The 15,709-nt window shown below is 41.4% G+C and overlaps 1 protein-coding gene across 1 annotated transcript in view; it reads left to right on the plus strand.

Moving 5' to 3' along the window:
* Positions 1-15,495, plus strand: part of Cisd2 (CDGSH iron sulfur domain 2) — a 20,336-nt gene extending 4,841 nt beyond the window's left edge. The window contains exons 2-3 of the mRNA XM_004643709.2: positions 12,412-12,626; positions 14,624-15,495. Of these exons, the coding sequence (XP_004643766.1) occupies positions 12,412-12,626; positions 14,624-14,713 (305 nt within the window). The 3' untranslated portion in view covers positions 14,714-15,495. The remainder of the gene's footprint in view (positions 1-12,411; positions 12,627-14,623) is intronic.
* Positions 15,496-15,709: the final 214 nt, after the last annotated feature.

Raw genomic sequence — 15,709 nt, forward strand, 5'->3', positions numbered from 1 at the left:
AAAAAAAAAAAAAAAAAAAAAGAAAAAAGAAAAAAGAAATACTAAAGAAAATAAATAAATAAAAAATAAATAAAATGACACCAAAAGAGTTGTACAAGGATGTTCACAGCAACCTTATGTATACTAGCCACTAGCTGAGCACAGCCCACTTACCTGCCTAAAAGGAACATGTGATATGTTCATAAAGTAGAATACTGGTCAGCAGAGAAAAGGAGTGAAAACCACTCCACAAGGTGAATAGTGAAAACTTTGTTTGGTGACAGAGGCTTTGGTTATAAGAATCAGCAGTGGGTGAATAAATGGTACAGAGAATACTTTCTGGGGTAATGGAAATATTTACATACTATTTTTGGTACAGGCTACAGAGGTATATTCTGACATCACAAAGCCTACCTTTTAAGATCTGTTTTACTATATAATTCAGAATTTTTTTAAGAGGAAGAAATGGAACGAGAGGTAAGCTTTCTTGACAAGATACCATAGAAATCGTTAAAATTCAAAACAAAGAAGTTGTATTTATTTTTGCAGAACCAGGGATTGAACTCAGACCCTTGTGCTTGCCAGGCAAGTGCTTATTCTACTGAGCCATCTCCCCAGCCCCAGAAGTTGTATTTATTAATATGCAAATAATAAAGATTATTTCTGAAAGACCTAAGAATTTTATTTTAGAAATCTTTTTTTTTTTGAGAATATAAGAAAAAATTATTACAATTGAATTACAAAGTTTTATTTGTTAGTCCACTTATATTTAAAAGTGTAATTAAGGAGATTGGGACAGAAAGAAGTGTAATTGAGGATTGTTTGGCCATTGTGTTTTTCTTTTTTTTTTGACCATTGTGTTTTTCATTTAACCATTTGTGGGTCTCATCTAAGACATTTTCCTCCACATAGCTCTTTAGCGGTTTAAAGCCCCTCAAGTCAAGTGTTTGTTGAGCCTCTGCTGTCTATTGGCCTTGCAGTGTTCCACATGTTAGGACACTGGTTTATTCATAGTGGAATTGAAAAAGATCTTTGAATTGGTTATTTGTTTCCCTTTAGTAGTCTTTATTTGAATTAGTTATTTTATTTTATTAGTCCTTTAATCTTAAAACACTTTATATTTAAGTAGTAAAGCCATTCTATGATAATTTCTTTTTTTTATGTATTTAGTACAGGATCTATAGGTTCTACAGGGTCTCACTACATAGACTGGACTCGTAGTGATTCTCCTGTTTCTCAGCTTCCCAAGCCCTGGCATTACGGGTGCACGCCACTACGCCCAGTCCCAGTCGCTGTCTCAGAGCACTGGGGGCAGGGGCAGCGCTGGCATGGCACATTTCTGTAATACAGTTGAGAAGTAGAAATCATGTCTGTCTTAGCCTCTTAGCTGTCAATAATACATAAAAATGTTACAAAGTTAATGGCAACCAAGTTGTCAGTGTTATTTTTATGGTTTTGTTACATGCAACCCTTTACAAATTTGTAAGGGAAAATCAACATAGTTTGTTAGGATTTCTTTTTGAGATCCAAGTGTGCCTATATGCTCTTAAAAAAAAAATTTTTTTTTGCAGTGCTTGGGCCTGAACCCCAGGACTTTCATGTATGCTAGACAAGTGCTATGACACTGAGGGACACTTCTATCTCTAAATATCCCTATTGTAAAACAAAGCAGCAGCTGTGATGGCACGTGCCTGTAATCCCAGCACTCAGAGGCTGAGGCAGGAGGATCATTGTGAGTTTGAGACCAGCCTGGACTACAAAGTGAGCTCAAGGCCAGCCTGAACTACATAGTGAGACCCTGTTTCAAAACAAAACAAAACTATAGACAAACCAGCAGCACCTCCCCCAGGGGTGCAGCTCAGTGGTAGAGTCTATCGTTAGCTCTGGTGAGGGCCAGTGTTTAATCCTCATTCCCACCTCCACTGTTTATTTTTATAGTGGATCAGGAATGGGCTGTCATAGTCTTGGTCACTGTATAAAACATGGAATCTATCCCTTCTTGAGCTTTTGCTTTGTTTTAAGGCAGGTCTTACTATGTAGTTCAGACTGGCCTGGACTGACTATGCTGGCCTCGAACTTGTAGCAGTTCTCCTCCTTTAGCCTTTCTAGTGTTAGGATTACAGGTGTGTGCCCCATGCCTGGCCCTTATTAAATTTAATTCCATTTCCTTAAGAACATACCTCCCTCTCTCCTTTTTTTGGTGTTTTGAGAAAGGGTCACACTGTATTTCAGGCTGGCCTTGAACTCACTCTGTAGTCTAGGCTGGGCTTGAACGCTCAAGTGATTTTTCTTGCCTCGACCTTGGAGTTTTGAGATTATAGGTGTACACCACCTAGCCTCGCTATATACTTCCTTTAAAGTGTCCAAATTTTCAGGAAATTTATTGTTTCATAGTAAAGTTGCTGTGAAATGTTCTTGTATTATCTTGCATTTATTTCTCTGGTGGTGCCAGTTCTTTCCCTTTACTTTCTCATAGTTGCTTAATAGTGGAATATAGACATCAATATAAATGTTAAGATCCTTCTCAGTATTAATAAGTATGATCTGATTGTTTTTAAAAAATTAGAACCAGGTGATATTTTTATCCTTTAGATTAAAACAGAAAGTCATCACAGAGGAAGAAAGTGTATAAAAAAAAAGTGTATGAGAAGTTAAACATTTTAAGGGGAATGCTATAGGGAGATCCAGCCCTCTTACATTCTAGTGAATAAACAAAATGCCACTTCCCCAGGAACTTTGTAGATGGGTTGGATGTTGAGATCAGCCAGTTAGTCTTGTCTGACTTAATTACAACCAAAAATGCATCTCTGTCCAACCTCTAATCTTAGTTTTCATCTTCTACTACTGGCTTGTCTTCTGCAAACCCTTGATATTTCTTACAGTATCACCTACTTTATTTTTAGTGTTTTGATACAGGGTCTCACTACTCAGTTCGGACTTGTAGTGATCCTCCTGTCTTAACCTCCCTAGCACTGGGGATTACCAGTGTGTGCCACCATACCCGCTTCTGGGGCTTGCATGGCATGCCTCGGCTCCTGGGGCTGACACAGCATGTGGTACCCAGGAGCAAACTTGGAACCTTGCACTTGTCAGGCAGGGACTTAGATTGCTGAGCTATCTCCCTAGCCCAGTGGCACCTTCTTGCCAGGGATAGCGCTTGCCCTGAGGAAACCACTTCCACCTCAATTCTCTGTGAGGTGTCTTTTATTCCTCCTGTCTTTCTCTAATGTAGGGAGCAGGGAGTTGCTGTCTTTCTGCCACGCTCAGCTCCTTTGCAGAACTTGTACCATTTCAAAGAAAACTCTGTCTCCTGTGAAGCTTTGTCCCCCCTCACAATGGTATTTCCTAGCCTTCAGCTTTTTGTTACCTGTGGGCCTTTAATGTCCCCCTACATCCCTTAACTGCTTATTTCTCCCCTTTTTCTTTATGCTTTCACGGAGGTTGTTTTATTAGAGAGCTCTATCCAGAAATGAAGTTAGAAATCTAGGAATAATGAAGGAGTGTCACTTAATTATACCATGCTCTAGATGCCACCAGACACCAAAGTGTACTGGTTTTGCTAGTTAGATTGGTGGTTCTTAGATGTGCAGGGGATGGAAATTGATCACAGAATATGTCTGAGATCCTGGTGAAAAAGCTGGGTTCTTTTCAGAAATGCATGTACACATTTCAGGCAGTTTAGGGAATCAGTGGAGGAGATTTCTCACATTTGTCCTTTCTTTGTGGGGAGATGGCTCAGTAGAATCAGCACTTACCTGGCAAGCGCAAGTGCTTCAGTTCAATCACAGGGTTCCGCCAAAAAAACAAAACAACAACAAAAAAAAACCTGTCTTTTTTTTAAGCGCTTCCCTGTCCTTTTCTCTGACTTAGTGACTGCTGCTATAGTTTAAGTAGGCATTATTTTCTTCTGGTCTGTTCCCAATATTTTCAGTAGGCTGTCCTCCCTCTTCTCCCACCTCTGTGTCTCTGCACCCTCTCATCTGTCTGCCATCAGATACCAGCTTCATTTGATCAGTGAGTAATTTTCTAGGGAGATCAGTGTCTGGATAGTTCAGTGGTTTGCTGTGAGGTACAGGGTGGATTCCTTCCTGTCTGTTGCATATCAGAGCCTTTCATCATGGGGCAGCTGCTTGCTTCTGCAATCCCCTCATTATATTCCATTATGTTCCAGCAATACCAGGGTCATCTCTAGGTGGGATGCAGTGTCACCTTCCCAGGGCCTGTATGCCTGTGGGCTGACTCATCCTGGAGAGGCCTCATAGGTTCTGCGCCCCTCAGTTTCTCTGTGTTATGCAGTACCATGGTAAGCAGTCCTTTAAGCCTGCCTTATAGGTTGCATCCATCGTGGAGGGCCCCTTGTAGGGACAGCATCTTGCAATTGTGATGTCTTTAGTATTTGTTACGTCACCTGACAAGTACATGAGGTTTGATAGTTTTAGAGGGTACTAAAAATTCGTTTCTTAAAGCTTTTAAAGTCTTACTGGATTTTAATTGACACTTATTCAGAAGCCCGGGAGGTAAACAGGCTCAGACCTTACTGAATTCTCAGTTGAATAGATACAAACTCAATTTCAGTAGTTTGCTTAACTGTCTTGTTTTGAGGTCTGCTGGAAGTGGGGAGCTTCTTTTTGGTGGGGAGCAGGCATTCTTGGAGCTGTAGTCTGGGCAGAACCAGAGCTAGCTCTCTGAGTAGTGTTGGGTAGTTTTCTCTGAGTGCTGTCCCACTTCATTTATTCTTCACACTTGGTGGGAAATGGGCTGTTTTGTACACTATTCTGTTTTAAAGTTCTGCTTTTGAGTTCTTGACTTCTCATGTTTAGGCTTAAAGTCTTTTTATTTTAAAAAAATCTTTTTTTTAAAAGAACAAACATGGTTTTATTTCTTCCATACATTTTAAAATGAATATTCTGTGATTTAGCCAGTCTTTATTTCCAGGTAATGTCTTCATTAGGCCTCAATTCCTTTTATATAGCATACTCTTGTTCCGGAAGGCAGTTAGCTTTTCATCATTCTTTCTGTCCAGATAATATACAAAGACAAATCCCATAGGGACAAATATATGTACCCCATGATCACGTACAATCTGAACTATGTTCACCATGATTGTTGCGGCCTGAGGGCCAGTGACCCCAGGACCCCACGACCAACGACAGTTGTGAGCTCCTAAAAAAAACTTTCTTTAAAAAAAAAAAATTTTTTTTTTCTTGGCTCCCTTATCTGAAATTGCTGTCAGTTTGATGTCCCGTCCCTGGGTTGGTTTGTTTATGTTTTGATTTTTATTGTTGATAGAGGGTCTTGCCTGTAGCTCAAGTTGGCCCCAAATGCTTGGTCCTACTGCCTCAGCTTTGCCAGTGCTGGAATTACAGGTGGTGCCACCAGCCCAGGTTGTTACTTGTTTCATAGCGTCCTGCTTATTTTCCTCTCAGCTTGTGGTATAGCCTGTGATCACCTTGTTATTTGGTTTACTTATTGTCTGTTTTTTTCTTCCCTTATGAGCCCGGACCTTATCTCCTGTTGGCCTGTGTCACTGGAATGTAGATACTGTTGACAAAGCAGTAGAGGATTGAACTCCCAGTAGGTACAGGAAAACCTGGCCTAGTATCACAGACAGACTGGAACTTAGTTGTTTCCTGGCATTCTGTGGCAGATGCTGTGCTGAGCCCTGGCAGAGGCAGGCGGGCCCCTGCAGTGCAGCAGTGCGGTGCACTGGATCTCACAGTGAGCCCTGGATGACTGGAGGGATGGAGACATAAGGTTACCCAACAGTAGACATGGGATTGATGATAAAAATCACAAAGGACATTTGATTGGAATGGTATCAGAACAGAGTGTCTTGGGTGACGGAAAAAAATGACATACATGTGTGGATATACAGCTAGTTATTATTATTATTATTATTTTTGTCGGAACCGGGGGTTGAACTAAGACCCTTGTGCTTGCCAGGGAAGCACTAATTCCACTGAGCCATCTCCCCAGCCCCACAGCTAGTTATTTTTAAAATGACTTATTTTACTGAGTTTATGGTGATGCATCCTCATCATCCCTGCGCTCTGGGAAGCTGAGGCAATAAACCACACAGAGTGCGGGGATTATAAGAGTGCAGCGTGGGCAGTTGAGTGATTTAGGGAGAGAGGTTGGCTTAAAAAATAAAATTGGACTGGGATGTAGTTCCGTATGAAGGCCTTGGATTCAGTCCACAATTCTGCCAAAAAAAAATCCTTGTGTTTTGTTTTAGGTGGTGTTTACATGTCTGTCATTTCAAAACTCATCAAATTGCTAAGTGAGCACACAGCAAAAGGAGTGTAAATCATGTGTGCCTCAGGATGAGGCGAATGAGTTAGCCTGGCAGGCACTGCAGCGCAGGGCTAAGAGGCGCCCAGACGGGTCCTGGTGTGGGTCCTGTGCTGTGACTGCCAAGGAGGCCGCAGTCCACATTGTGTTTCCAGATGGAGCAATGGCCCTGGGGATGACATGATAAGCTGATGTACTATCATGCAGAAAAGTAGGGTGTAGAATATTTACACCCTACTTTTCAGTTTTAAAAAGCATTTATAGAGGCCGGGGAGATGGCTCAGTAGGATAAGCGCTTGACTGGCAAACGCAAGGATCTGAGTTCAATCCCTGGTTCTGCAAAAAATAAATAAATAAATAATTAAAAAATAAAAATAAAAAGCATTTATAACACATTTACATAGTCCCCACAGACCAGACTAGAAATACACCTGTTTAGTTCTTACCTCTCATCTCTGTTTCAAAGCAGTGCTTTACCAATAACTTAGCAGCAATTCTTACTGGTGGAATTGTGACTTACTTTTTTATTAAGGTTTTCTAATTTTAGATACATTTTTAATATTTTATTTTTTATTTTTTTGTGGTATTGGGAACTGAACTCAGACCCTTGTGCTTGCGAGGGAAGCACTTATTCTACTGAGCCATCTCCCGGTCCCAAAAACTATTGTTAATAAATATATTTAAAATGATTTGAATTGAGCCTTTTATAGGTCTAATTTCCATTTTTTTAAATTTTAAAGAGGAAAAAACCAAAATCTCAACACACAGTACTAGGAGGGTAACAATGGTTAATACATTACACATTATCTTTAATGACTTTTTTTTTTTTAATGGTAGGGTTTGTTTATTTATTTATTTATTTATTTTTGGCGATACCGGGGATTGAACTCAGGCCCTTGCGCTTGCCAGGCAAGCACTTATTCTACCTCAACATACTATCTTTAAATCGGTTACTTAGAGTGCAGGATATCAGCATTTAATTGTCCAAACAATATTAAAGCAAACATTTTCATGCATTTCCATTTTATGGAGCCTTTGGTCTATACTACATCAGCAAGTGAATCATACTTACTTTATGAGTTCTTACTGTGTTTAGTTCTTACCTCTCATCTCTGTTTCAAAGCAGTGCTTTACCAAGGAATCAAGAGCTTAAAAGAACATTTTTTTGGGGGGAGGATTTTTTGAGACAGGGTCTTGCTATGCAGGTCAGGCTCACGGCAGTCCTGCCTCAGCCTCCCAGTTACAGGCATGCACCACCATGCTTGGCCTTTAACAGAACAATTTCTGAAGTAGAATTAAAAACATTAATACCATTTGTTTCCTGAGTTTGGTAAATTAAGGTAGGCAAACTCTTTGAAGCGTCTGTTTTCACCTTATACTCTTATTCATATGCTTTTTGGCAATTTAACCTCTGGTGGTCTTTTATATTACTGAAACACATAGAATTATTTTTTAATTTTATGATTTTTTTAAAAATTAAGTGTATGGGTACAGTTTAGAAATACACAATAATCACATTCATCATAGGAAAGTTGTACCTGTATGTAACATATCTTAATTCCTAAAATATTCTATACTTAACAATTAAAAAACAGTGCTGCTACTTACTGGTCTTATGCCATAGTACTTTGCTTTGAAAATGGAGATATGTGCCTACTTTTTATTCAATAAATGGGGGTAACTTCTTTTAACATGTAGGATTATTTGGAAGGTCAGACGAGATAATGTATCAAGGTTTTAAAACCACAGAGGAGCAAACACGCATTAGGTAAGTGATGAATTTATTTAGATTTTGCCAGCCATAGGGCTTAAAGCAGGACCACACATCCTAGGAACTAGTTATGGCCACATCCTAGCCCCAAGGAGACATTCAAAATGCAAAGAGCAAACAAAATACCTCAGGAAAAGGGGTTCATTTCTTCATTTGCACTTTGAATGATGGCCTCCTCAAGGGGTTTCAGTTGGAATCCCACCTGTGATTTCAGTGCAGAGTAGGCGATCCTGGGGTGAGAGGTGAGAGGTCTGGAACATTCTGACGACTGAGATGAGGTCCATACAGGCCTGTGCATATGGAAAATGCCTTGGAAATTCTCAGTGGTATTTTTGGGTTTTTTTAAGGTATAGTTTCACTATGTAGCCCAGGCTAGCCTTGAACTTACAGTGATCCTTCTGCCTCAGCCTCCCTAATGCTGGAATTGTAGGCGTGTCAACACATCTGGCCATAATGAGATAGAATAATTTTAATTTTAAATCCTTTCAGTAATTTTTTTATTAATACAAGCTTATAGTACAATGGCAAGCACCATGGGATGTGTTAGCAATATATAACACATCTTAATTCCTTTTACTTCCCCTGCCCTTTCTTCCCTCCCATGGAGTAGCTCTAATGTTACTTTAAGGTCAACAGCGATTGTAGGACCCCTGCTTCAGCATACACCCATGCATTTTTTTTTTTTTTTGAGGTGCTGGGGATTGAACTCAGGACCCTGCACTTGCGAGGCAAGCACTTTCTCTACTGAGCTTTCTCCCCAGCCCCCCACCTGTTCATCTTGACCTGCTGTTAAAAGGGGATGGCTTGGGTTTTTCTGTCTTGAGCTGCTTGGCTAGCAGCTGCCTCTCCATTCTCAGAAAGGCAGAAGGTCAGGGAGCTATCTGTGCTGTGTGTGTACCTGAGACAAGCCCTGCAGAGGCTGTGGGTTGGAGGGAAGAGGTATGGCACTGGGAACCTGGAGAGAGCTCACAGCTGCGTTCTATGCAGCAGTCATCATTCTGTGGTGACTGGATGGACTGCCCTCTGTGCATTGGATATGGCGGCCACTGACTGCATTGCTGCTCTGCCTGGGAAAGCCTGTGACTGTGATTGATTTTATATATATATATATATAATTTATTGTGCAGAACCGAGGATTGAACTCAGGCCCTTGTACTTTACTGAGCCCTCTCCCTGGCCCCACAACTTTGCCTTTATTTATTTATTTTTTAAATTTTTTTATTTTTTGGCGGAACCGGGGATTGAACTTAGGCCCTTGTGCTTGCCAGGCACAACTTTACATTTAAATGGCCATACATGTATATCAATCATGTATTTCATTTTCTGTATTTTGTGGTGCTTTGATGTGTTGGGTACTTGCTGACCAAGGAGAGGTTCCTCTCTGCACAAGCTAATTTAATTCCTAGAGATGCAAATGTGTTGGTGGACACATACCACTCATCTGCAAATCTGCATCTGCAGCGCCTCCTCTCTGGGCTCCTCCACACCGAAACACTGTCCCCTTGACTCCCCTTCAGAGAGGTACCATTCTGAGGGCCACTCGGCTCCCAAGGCCTCATTTTAGCAACAGCTACACTGCCTGCCCCACCTCCCCAGAAGCCCCAGGAAAGATCATGTGCCTCTGGCCCCTCGCTTCTGCACCCTGGCCAAGCCCAGCGCATCCCCTTGTTGCCACCTCCTTCTCCAAGCAGACAGTGCTTTTGAGGCTTTTGTCCTATGTGAGGTGAAGAGAAAACCATGGGCACATGTGCAAGCAGTGGCAAGTGCTCGGTCACCTTGACAGCACAGGTCCTTTCCCTCTGTGAAACAGCTCTGTTCGGCCATGGAATGGGCTGGATGTGTGTATCTTTTGGGTGGCACATGATAGTCCGCCATGTGGTACAGGACACCCAATGGGACAGTCACGCATGTAGCTCAGATGATTTAGGCCTGTGGGGATGTGCTAATTTATTCAAAGAATCTTTATGGAATCTCCATTGTTCTAGGGGTGTAGCTGTCCTGGGCTACACATGCTTCAGCTGCAGTTTACCTGCCTGTAAAATAGAAACAATAATGTTAAGTAGAACAGTTGTTTAAACTAACAATATTAAATGACTTAGCAGAGCTGTACTCATAGCATAGTCTGTTCATTTTTAACTTTTTATTTTATTTATTTATTTATTTATTTATTCATTTTGAGGCAGGGTCTCTCTCTGTAGTCCAGGCTGGCCTTAAATTCACATTGGTCCTGTGGCCTCGGCCTCCTCAGTGCTGGAATTACAGGTGTGCACCCTCATGCCTGGCTTCTTTTATTGTCAACATTAAAAAATTTTTTCTTGTGTGGTACTTCTCTACTTTGTGGGTTTGCTTTTTGTTTTTTGTGCAGGGGATTGAACTCCACCAGGCAAGTAAGTGCTCCACTGCTGAGCCACATCCCCAGCCATGCTTATTAGCACACACCTTGGTGCATGATTTCCTGTTTTTTCTTAACTTAGCTATTTCTTTGTAGCATCTGGCAAGGTGCAAGGAGGGCACTCAGTGAAGGAAGGTAAACAGGACTTTTCTATGACTAATATATTCTAGTACCTTTTGATTTTAAATGCAGGAACCTCAGAGACTTGTGGGAACATACTTATCTTAGAAGATTGATGGTGAACCTTTTAGAGCCCAAGTTCCCAAACTGCAATCCAAAATTGACTTATCTCAAAGGGCCAACATGCTAGTTATACCCAAATACTGAGGTTTTAATTTAGAAAAAATGACTCACACAACTCCTGACGTCACGGCAGAGAGGGCCCTGCGTGACCAGTGTGGCTGACATGCCATGGCTTCACCACCATTGCCTCAAGAGTCTTGATGTGCTTGTGTCCACAGGCAAAGTGAATCATTCCACACATCATTTATCTGCCCTATGTTAGGACAGAGCTCCAGAGGTACTTTAGTGTCTATGGAATGTGGGTTATCCTACAATGAGAACATCCTCAGTTTATAGAAGTTTTAATTCATTAAAATGCAGCTTTTACACAATATTTTGTTATTTAGAAACATTTACCAAAAAAAAAAAAAAAAAAAAAAGAAAGAAATTGGAGCAGAGGCAGGAGAATTGCTGCAAGTTTGAGGGCAGCCTAGTCTACATAGTGAGTCCAAGGCCAGCCTGAACTACATAGCGAGATCTTGTCTCTCTCCCCAGCAGTTATAAATGGTAAAAAGATTATGGATATTCTTTTGTGTGACATGTATGTATGTATGTATTTAATACAGGGTCTCACTTCATAGATTGGACTCGTAATGTTTATACCCTCCGAAGTGCTGGGATTACAGGCATGCACCACCATGCCCAGTCTCAATTGCCATCTGAATGTGCCCCAGGGACAGGGCCGGCTTGGCACGCCCAGGGATCAAACTCTGGCCCCTGCATCTGCCTAAGCAGGTGCTTTAATGCACTGAGCTATTTGGCCGGCCCTTGTATGATTTTTATTTTTATTTTTTATTTATTTTTTTTGTGGAGCCTGGGATTGAACTCAGGCCCTTGCACTTGTCAGGGAAGTGCTTATTCTACTGAGTCATCTCCTCGGCCCCCTTTGTATAATTTTTAGTTATGGTATTGAGAAAAGTTGCAGCTGTGTAAGATGGTACACACCTATAGTCTCTGCCATGGCAGTTTATCATGATCTTGTTTCAACTGAAAGACTGTGGATCTAGCTTAGTGCAAAGCCCTGGTTTAATCTCCAGTATGGCCAAAAGAAAACAGAAGTGAAAATGTTTTCTAAGCTTACAAAATATATCTCAGTTAAGTTCTGTTTATTATTATGGTGGCCACAATTCCTGATAAAAGTAAAGATAAACATAGTGTCTTACTTTTCTTGGTTCTGAGACAAAATACCCAACACCCAAAGTTATGGGAGGAAAGGCTTATTTGGCTCATAGTGTGTAGAACTCTCAGGGCGTAGTGAGCTGGGATCATGGCAGTGGGGCGTCTCAGAGGAGAAACAGTCCAAGGCAGGGAAGGCAGAAGGCACAAAGCACAGGCAGCCGAAGCAGCTGCAGCCCTTCTCCCTTTTATCCCTCTCAGGCTGCTGCTTACCCCCAGGGTGCTTCCCGTTATCCACTCCTGAACTATGCCTGACAGCACACTAGGCCAGGATTGTACACCCTTGATGCCCGCACCACACAGCTTAGGTGCAGCCCACCCTGGTAGGAGGCCAAGGACATGTGGCGCAGACATGCTGTGGGCTCAGTGCGAGCGTTTGAAGTAGGACTACTTTCTTGAGTTTCAAGTTAGCTCATACTAGGGTGGTGCTGGTAGAGCAGAGTCTGCTGGGAAGCCCACCCCCAGTGTTGCAGGTGTGGGCAACAGGCAGCGGTGGGCGCGGCTGACTGTGCACCTTCAGTTGCAGAATGGCTCCGGCTGCTGCCCTTCCTGGGTGTGCTCGCTCTGCTGGGCTATCTTGCCATCCGCCCATTCTTCCCGAAGAAGAAGCAACAGAAGGACAGCTTGATAAACCTTAAGATCCAGAAGGAAAACCCCAAGGTGGTGAATGAAATCAACATCGAAGACCTGTGTCTCACGAAAGCAGCTTACTGCCGCTGCTGGCGCTCCAAAACGGTAAGAGCCTGTCTGGGATGGAGCCCGCTGAGCTCTCTGGGTCTGCGGCCCTCTGTGTAGTTTCTGCTGTGTTCTGTAGGAAGTCCCATGCCGGAATGCACTTTGCCTTCTGTGACTGCTGCTACCCCAGCAGTACTGCAGATGTTTTTGTAGACTTGGTGAAATGTCATGTAAAATGCCTCACATACAGCTGGTGAGTGGTGGCTCTTATAAGAGGATTTTATGTATTGTTGGCAGTGGCAAAGTGGATTTGTGAAAGTAAAAGTGAAGAGTCAGGTTTGAGCAGTGTGAGCGTAGCAGAGTGAGAGAATAAGGCCAGAAAGAGTTGCCATGAACAGGGGATGGTGTGAGGAGTGTCAGGGCTTGATGGAGCCGGTTTCTTGTGCTTTTTTTTTTTTTTAACGTGTTTTATAATAATTTTTATTGATTTTTTAAATTATTTTTTTGTATTTAGAACAGGGTCTATAGGGTCTCACTACATAGATCGGACTCATATAGTGATCCTCCTGTTTTCATCCTCCCAAGTGCTGGGATTACAGACATGTACCACCACGCAGTCTCAATTGCTCTCTCAGCGCGCCCGAGGTGGGACTGGCATGGGAGGCTGGGGATCGAAACCCAGCCGCTCTGCTATGCCTAAGCAGGCGCTTTAGTTTGCTGAGCTATCTGGCTGGCCCTTCCTGTGCTGCTTTGATTGTAGGTTATTTGAAATTTTAAGCACAATATTGTATATGTCAGCATCCTTTGTAATAGCAAAGTTTAGAAACTATCTGATAATGGGAAATAATAGTATAATACAAATGGGATATCCAGGAGCTATTAACAAACTATGGTTTTAAAAAATAATTCTGTGATATTTAAGGGATATTTAATGAGATCCCAATTTAATACAGGTAAGAAAAGCATGAACGTAACAGCAGTTTTATTTTTTATTTTATTTTTTATTTTTTTATTTTTTTATTTTTTGCGGAACCGGGGATTGAACTCAGGTCCTTGCGCTTGCCAGGGAAGCGCTTATTCCACTGAGCCATCTCCCTAGCCCCAAAGCAGTTTTATTTTTAAAAGGTGGATGAAACCAGGTGTAGTAGTGTACACTTGTAATCCTAGCTCTTAGAAAGCTGAGCCAGGAGGATTGCTGTGTTTGAGATCAGCTTGCACTAGATAATGAGGTCCTGTCTCAACCTCCCAGCCACACAAAAAAAGGCCAGGTGTGGTGGTGCATCCTTGTATTCCCAGCACTGAGGAGGCAGAGGCAGGAGGATTGCCATGAGTTCAGGGCCAGCTGGGGCTATGTAGCAGACTATATATATATAAAGTAAACAAGCTAGGTGTTGGAACCAGCACTTGGGAGGCTGAGGCAGTGAGTTAGCCGAGGGCTGGCCCAGCTAACTCACTGCCTCAGCCTGCAAGACCCTGTCTCAGCTCTTATCACCCAAAGAGACACCACAAGGGATGCAAAAAAGGCATATAGCAAATTTATTTATGCCTGTATCTAGATGGATCATGAGTCAAGTTGTTAAGGTTTGTTTTTAAAATTTTTCAAAAAACTTAGTTTGTATATGAATTTTATAAGGAAATATAATTTTGAATTTACTTTCACTCTTTTTAAGTGAATTAAAAGCTCCACAGAGACTAATAGCTCATTTTGATTCCTTTTTAAAACTATATTTATTTGGAATCAGCCCAAGGTTTTTAATTAAAATCTGTGGCTTACAGTGATTTAACAGTTTAGATTAGTAGATTTGCTGTGGTGCTAGGATGTAAAATAAATGTATTAGCGCTATCTGATGACTCTTTCCCTTTTTCTTTTTTTGATGACTCTTTTTGAGTTAGCAGTAATCTCGCCTTGGATAGACCTGAGTGGCTGAGATACTGCCACTGCGCAAAACTCAGATGAATCTTTTTAAGCAAGTAATGTGCTTTGTGACAGCATTGAGCACATATTTCTTCTTAATCATAGTTTTAAAGTAACATTGGTAATTCCTTTTTCCTTTCAGTTTCCTGCCTGTGATGGCTCGCACAATAAACATAACGAGCTGACGGGAGATAATGTGGGTCCACTCATCCTGAAGAAGAAAGAAGTATAACAGTAACGACATGGGATTGATTCAGCATGTGCTGGGAAGTCCTGCAGTATTTTCTCATTCTTCGTGTATAGAAAATCTTTGAAATGGTGGTCTTAATTATTACTAAGTGAATAATTATTTCTGCCGGTTTATTTTCTTGCTACACTACTGTTTATATTTGATAATTTGTATATTGAAACATTTATGTAGAGATTAAACTGTCAAGACTTAGTCTGTCTTTAGAGAAGTAATGTATCTTCCAGCAATAAAATCAATTCCTTTCATTTTATTTTTAACTTTCTATTTTGAGCCAGGGTCTTGCTTGGTAGTTCAGGCTGGTCTTGAACTCACTATGTAGGTCCAGCTGATGTTGAACTTGTGTTGATCCTCTTGCCTCTGCCTCGAGTACTGGGACCATCGGCCTGGAGCACCTTGCCCCGCTTCCTCTCGTTTTAATTGAGAAAACCTAAATTTTGGCAATGGATCCAAAACTATTTGGATATTACTATTTCAACAGAATCTATACCTAAAAAAATTGCCCCTACATTGTGTTGTATAGCTTTTGTTTTGATCAGTCATGTGGCTTCTTTCTTTGAATGGTACTGGGTATTGAACTCAGGGCCTGGCAAGTGCTAGGCACATGCTCTACCACTGAACTCCAGCCCTGTCTCTCTTTTTAGGGATTCTAAGAAAAATGTTGACATGAAAATTACTTGAGGTCACAGATACAAGTTTTGGTTTATAGAGAATGTTCCTCATGAATATGAATATCACAATTTGAGAAATAAATGATATAAATAGTTCTAATGAGGAGTAGTTATTTAAAATTGTAAAAGGTTTGCTTCCAGAAGGTGTGCATGTGTGTTTGTGCTACTTGGTTCATCAACACTGGGATGAGAGCAGGAACACTTGCAGGTAAACTCCCGGGCTGCTGCAATTGAATTTAAAAGTGAAACATACCTGAGTTCTGGTTGAAACAAAATTGTGTTTATATGAACATTTTCTCTGTAAGCTGTT

This window comes from Octodon degus, unplaced genomic scaffold (assembly GCF_000260255.1).
Source record: "Octodon degus isolate 3935 unplaced genomic scaffold, OctDeg1.0 scaffold00183, whole genome shotgun sequence".
NCBI lineage: Eukaryota > Metazoa > Chordata > Mammalia > Rodentia > Octodontidae > Octodon > Octodon degus.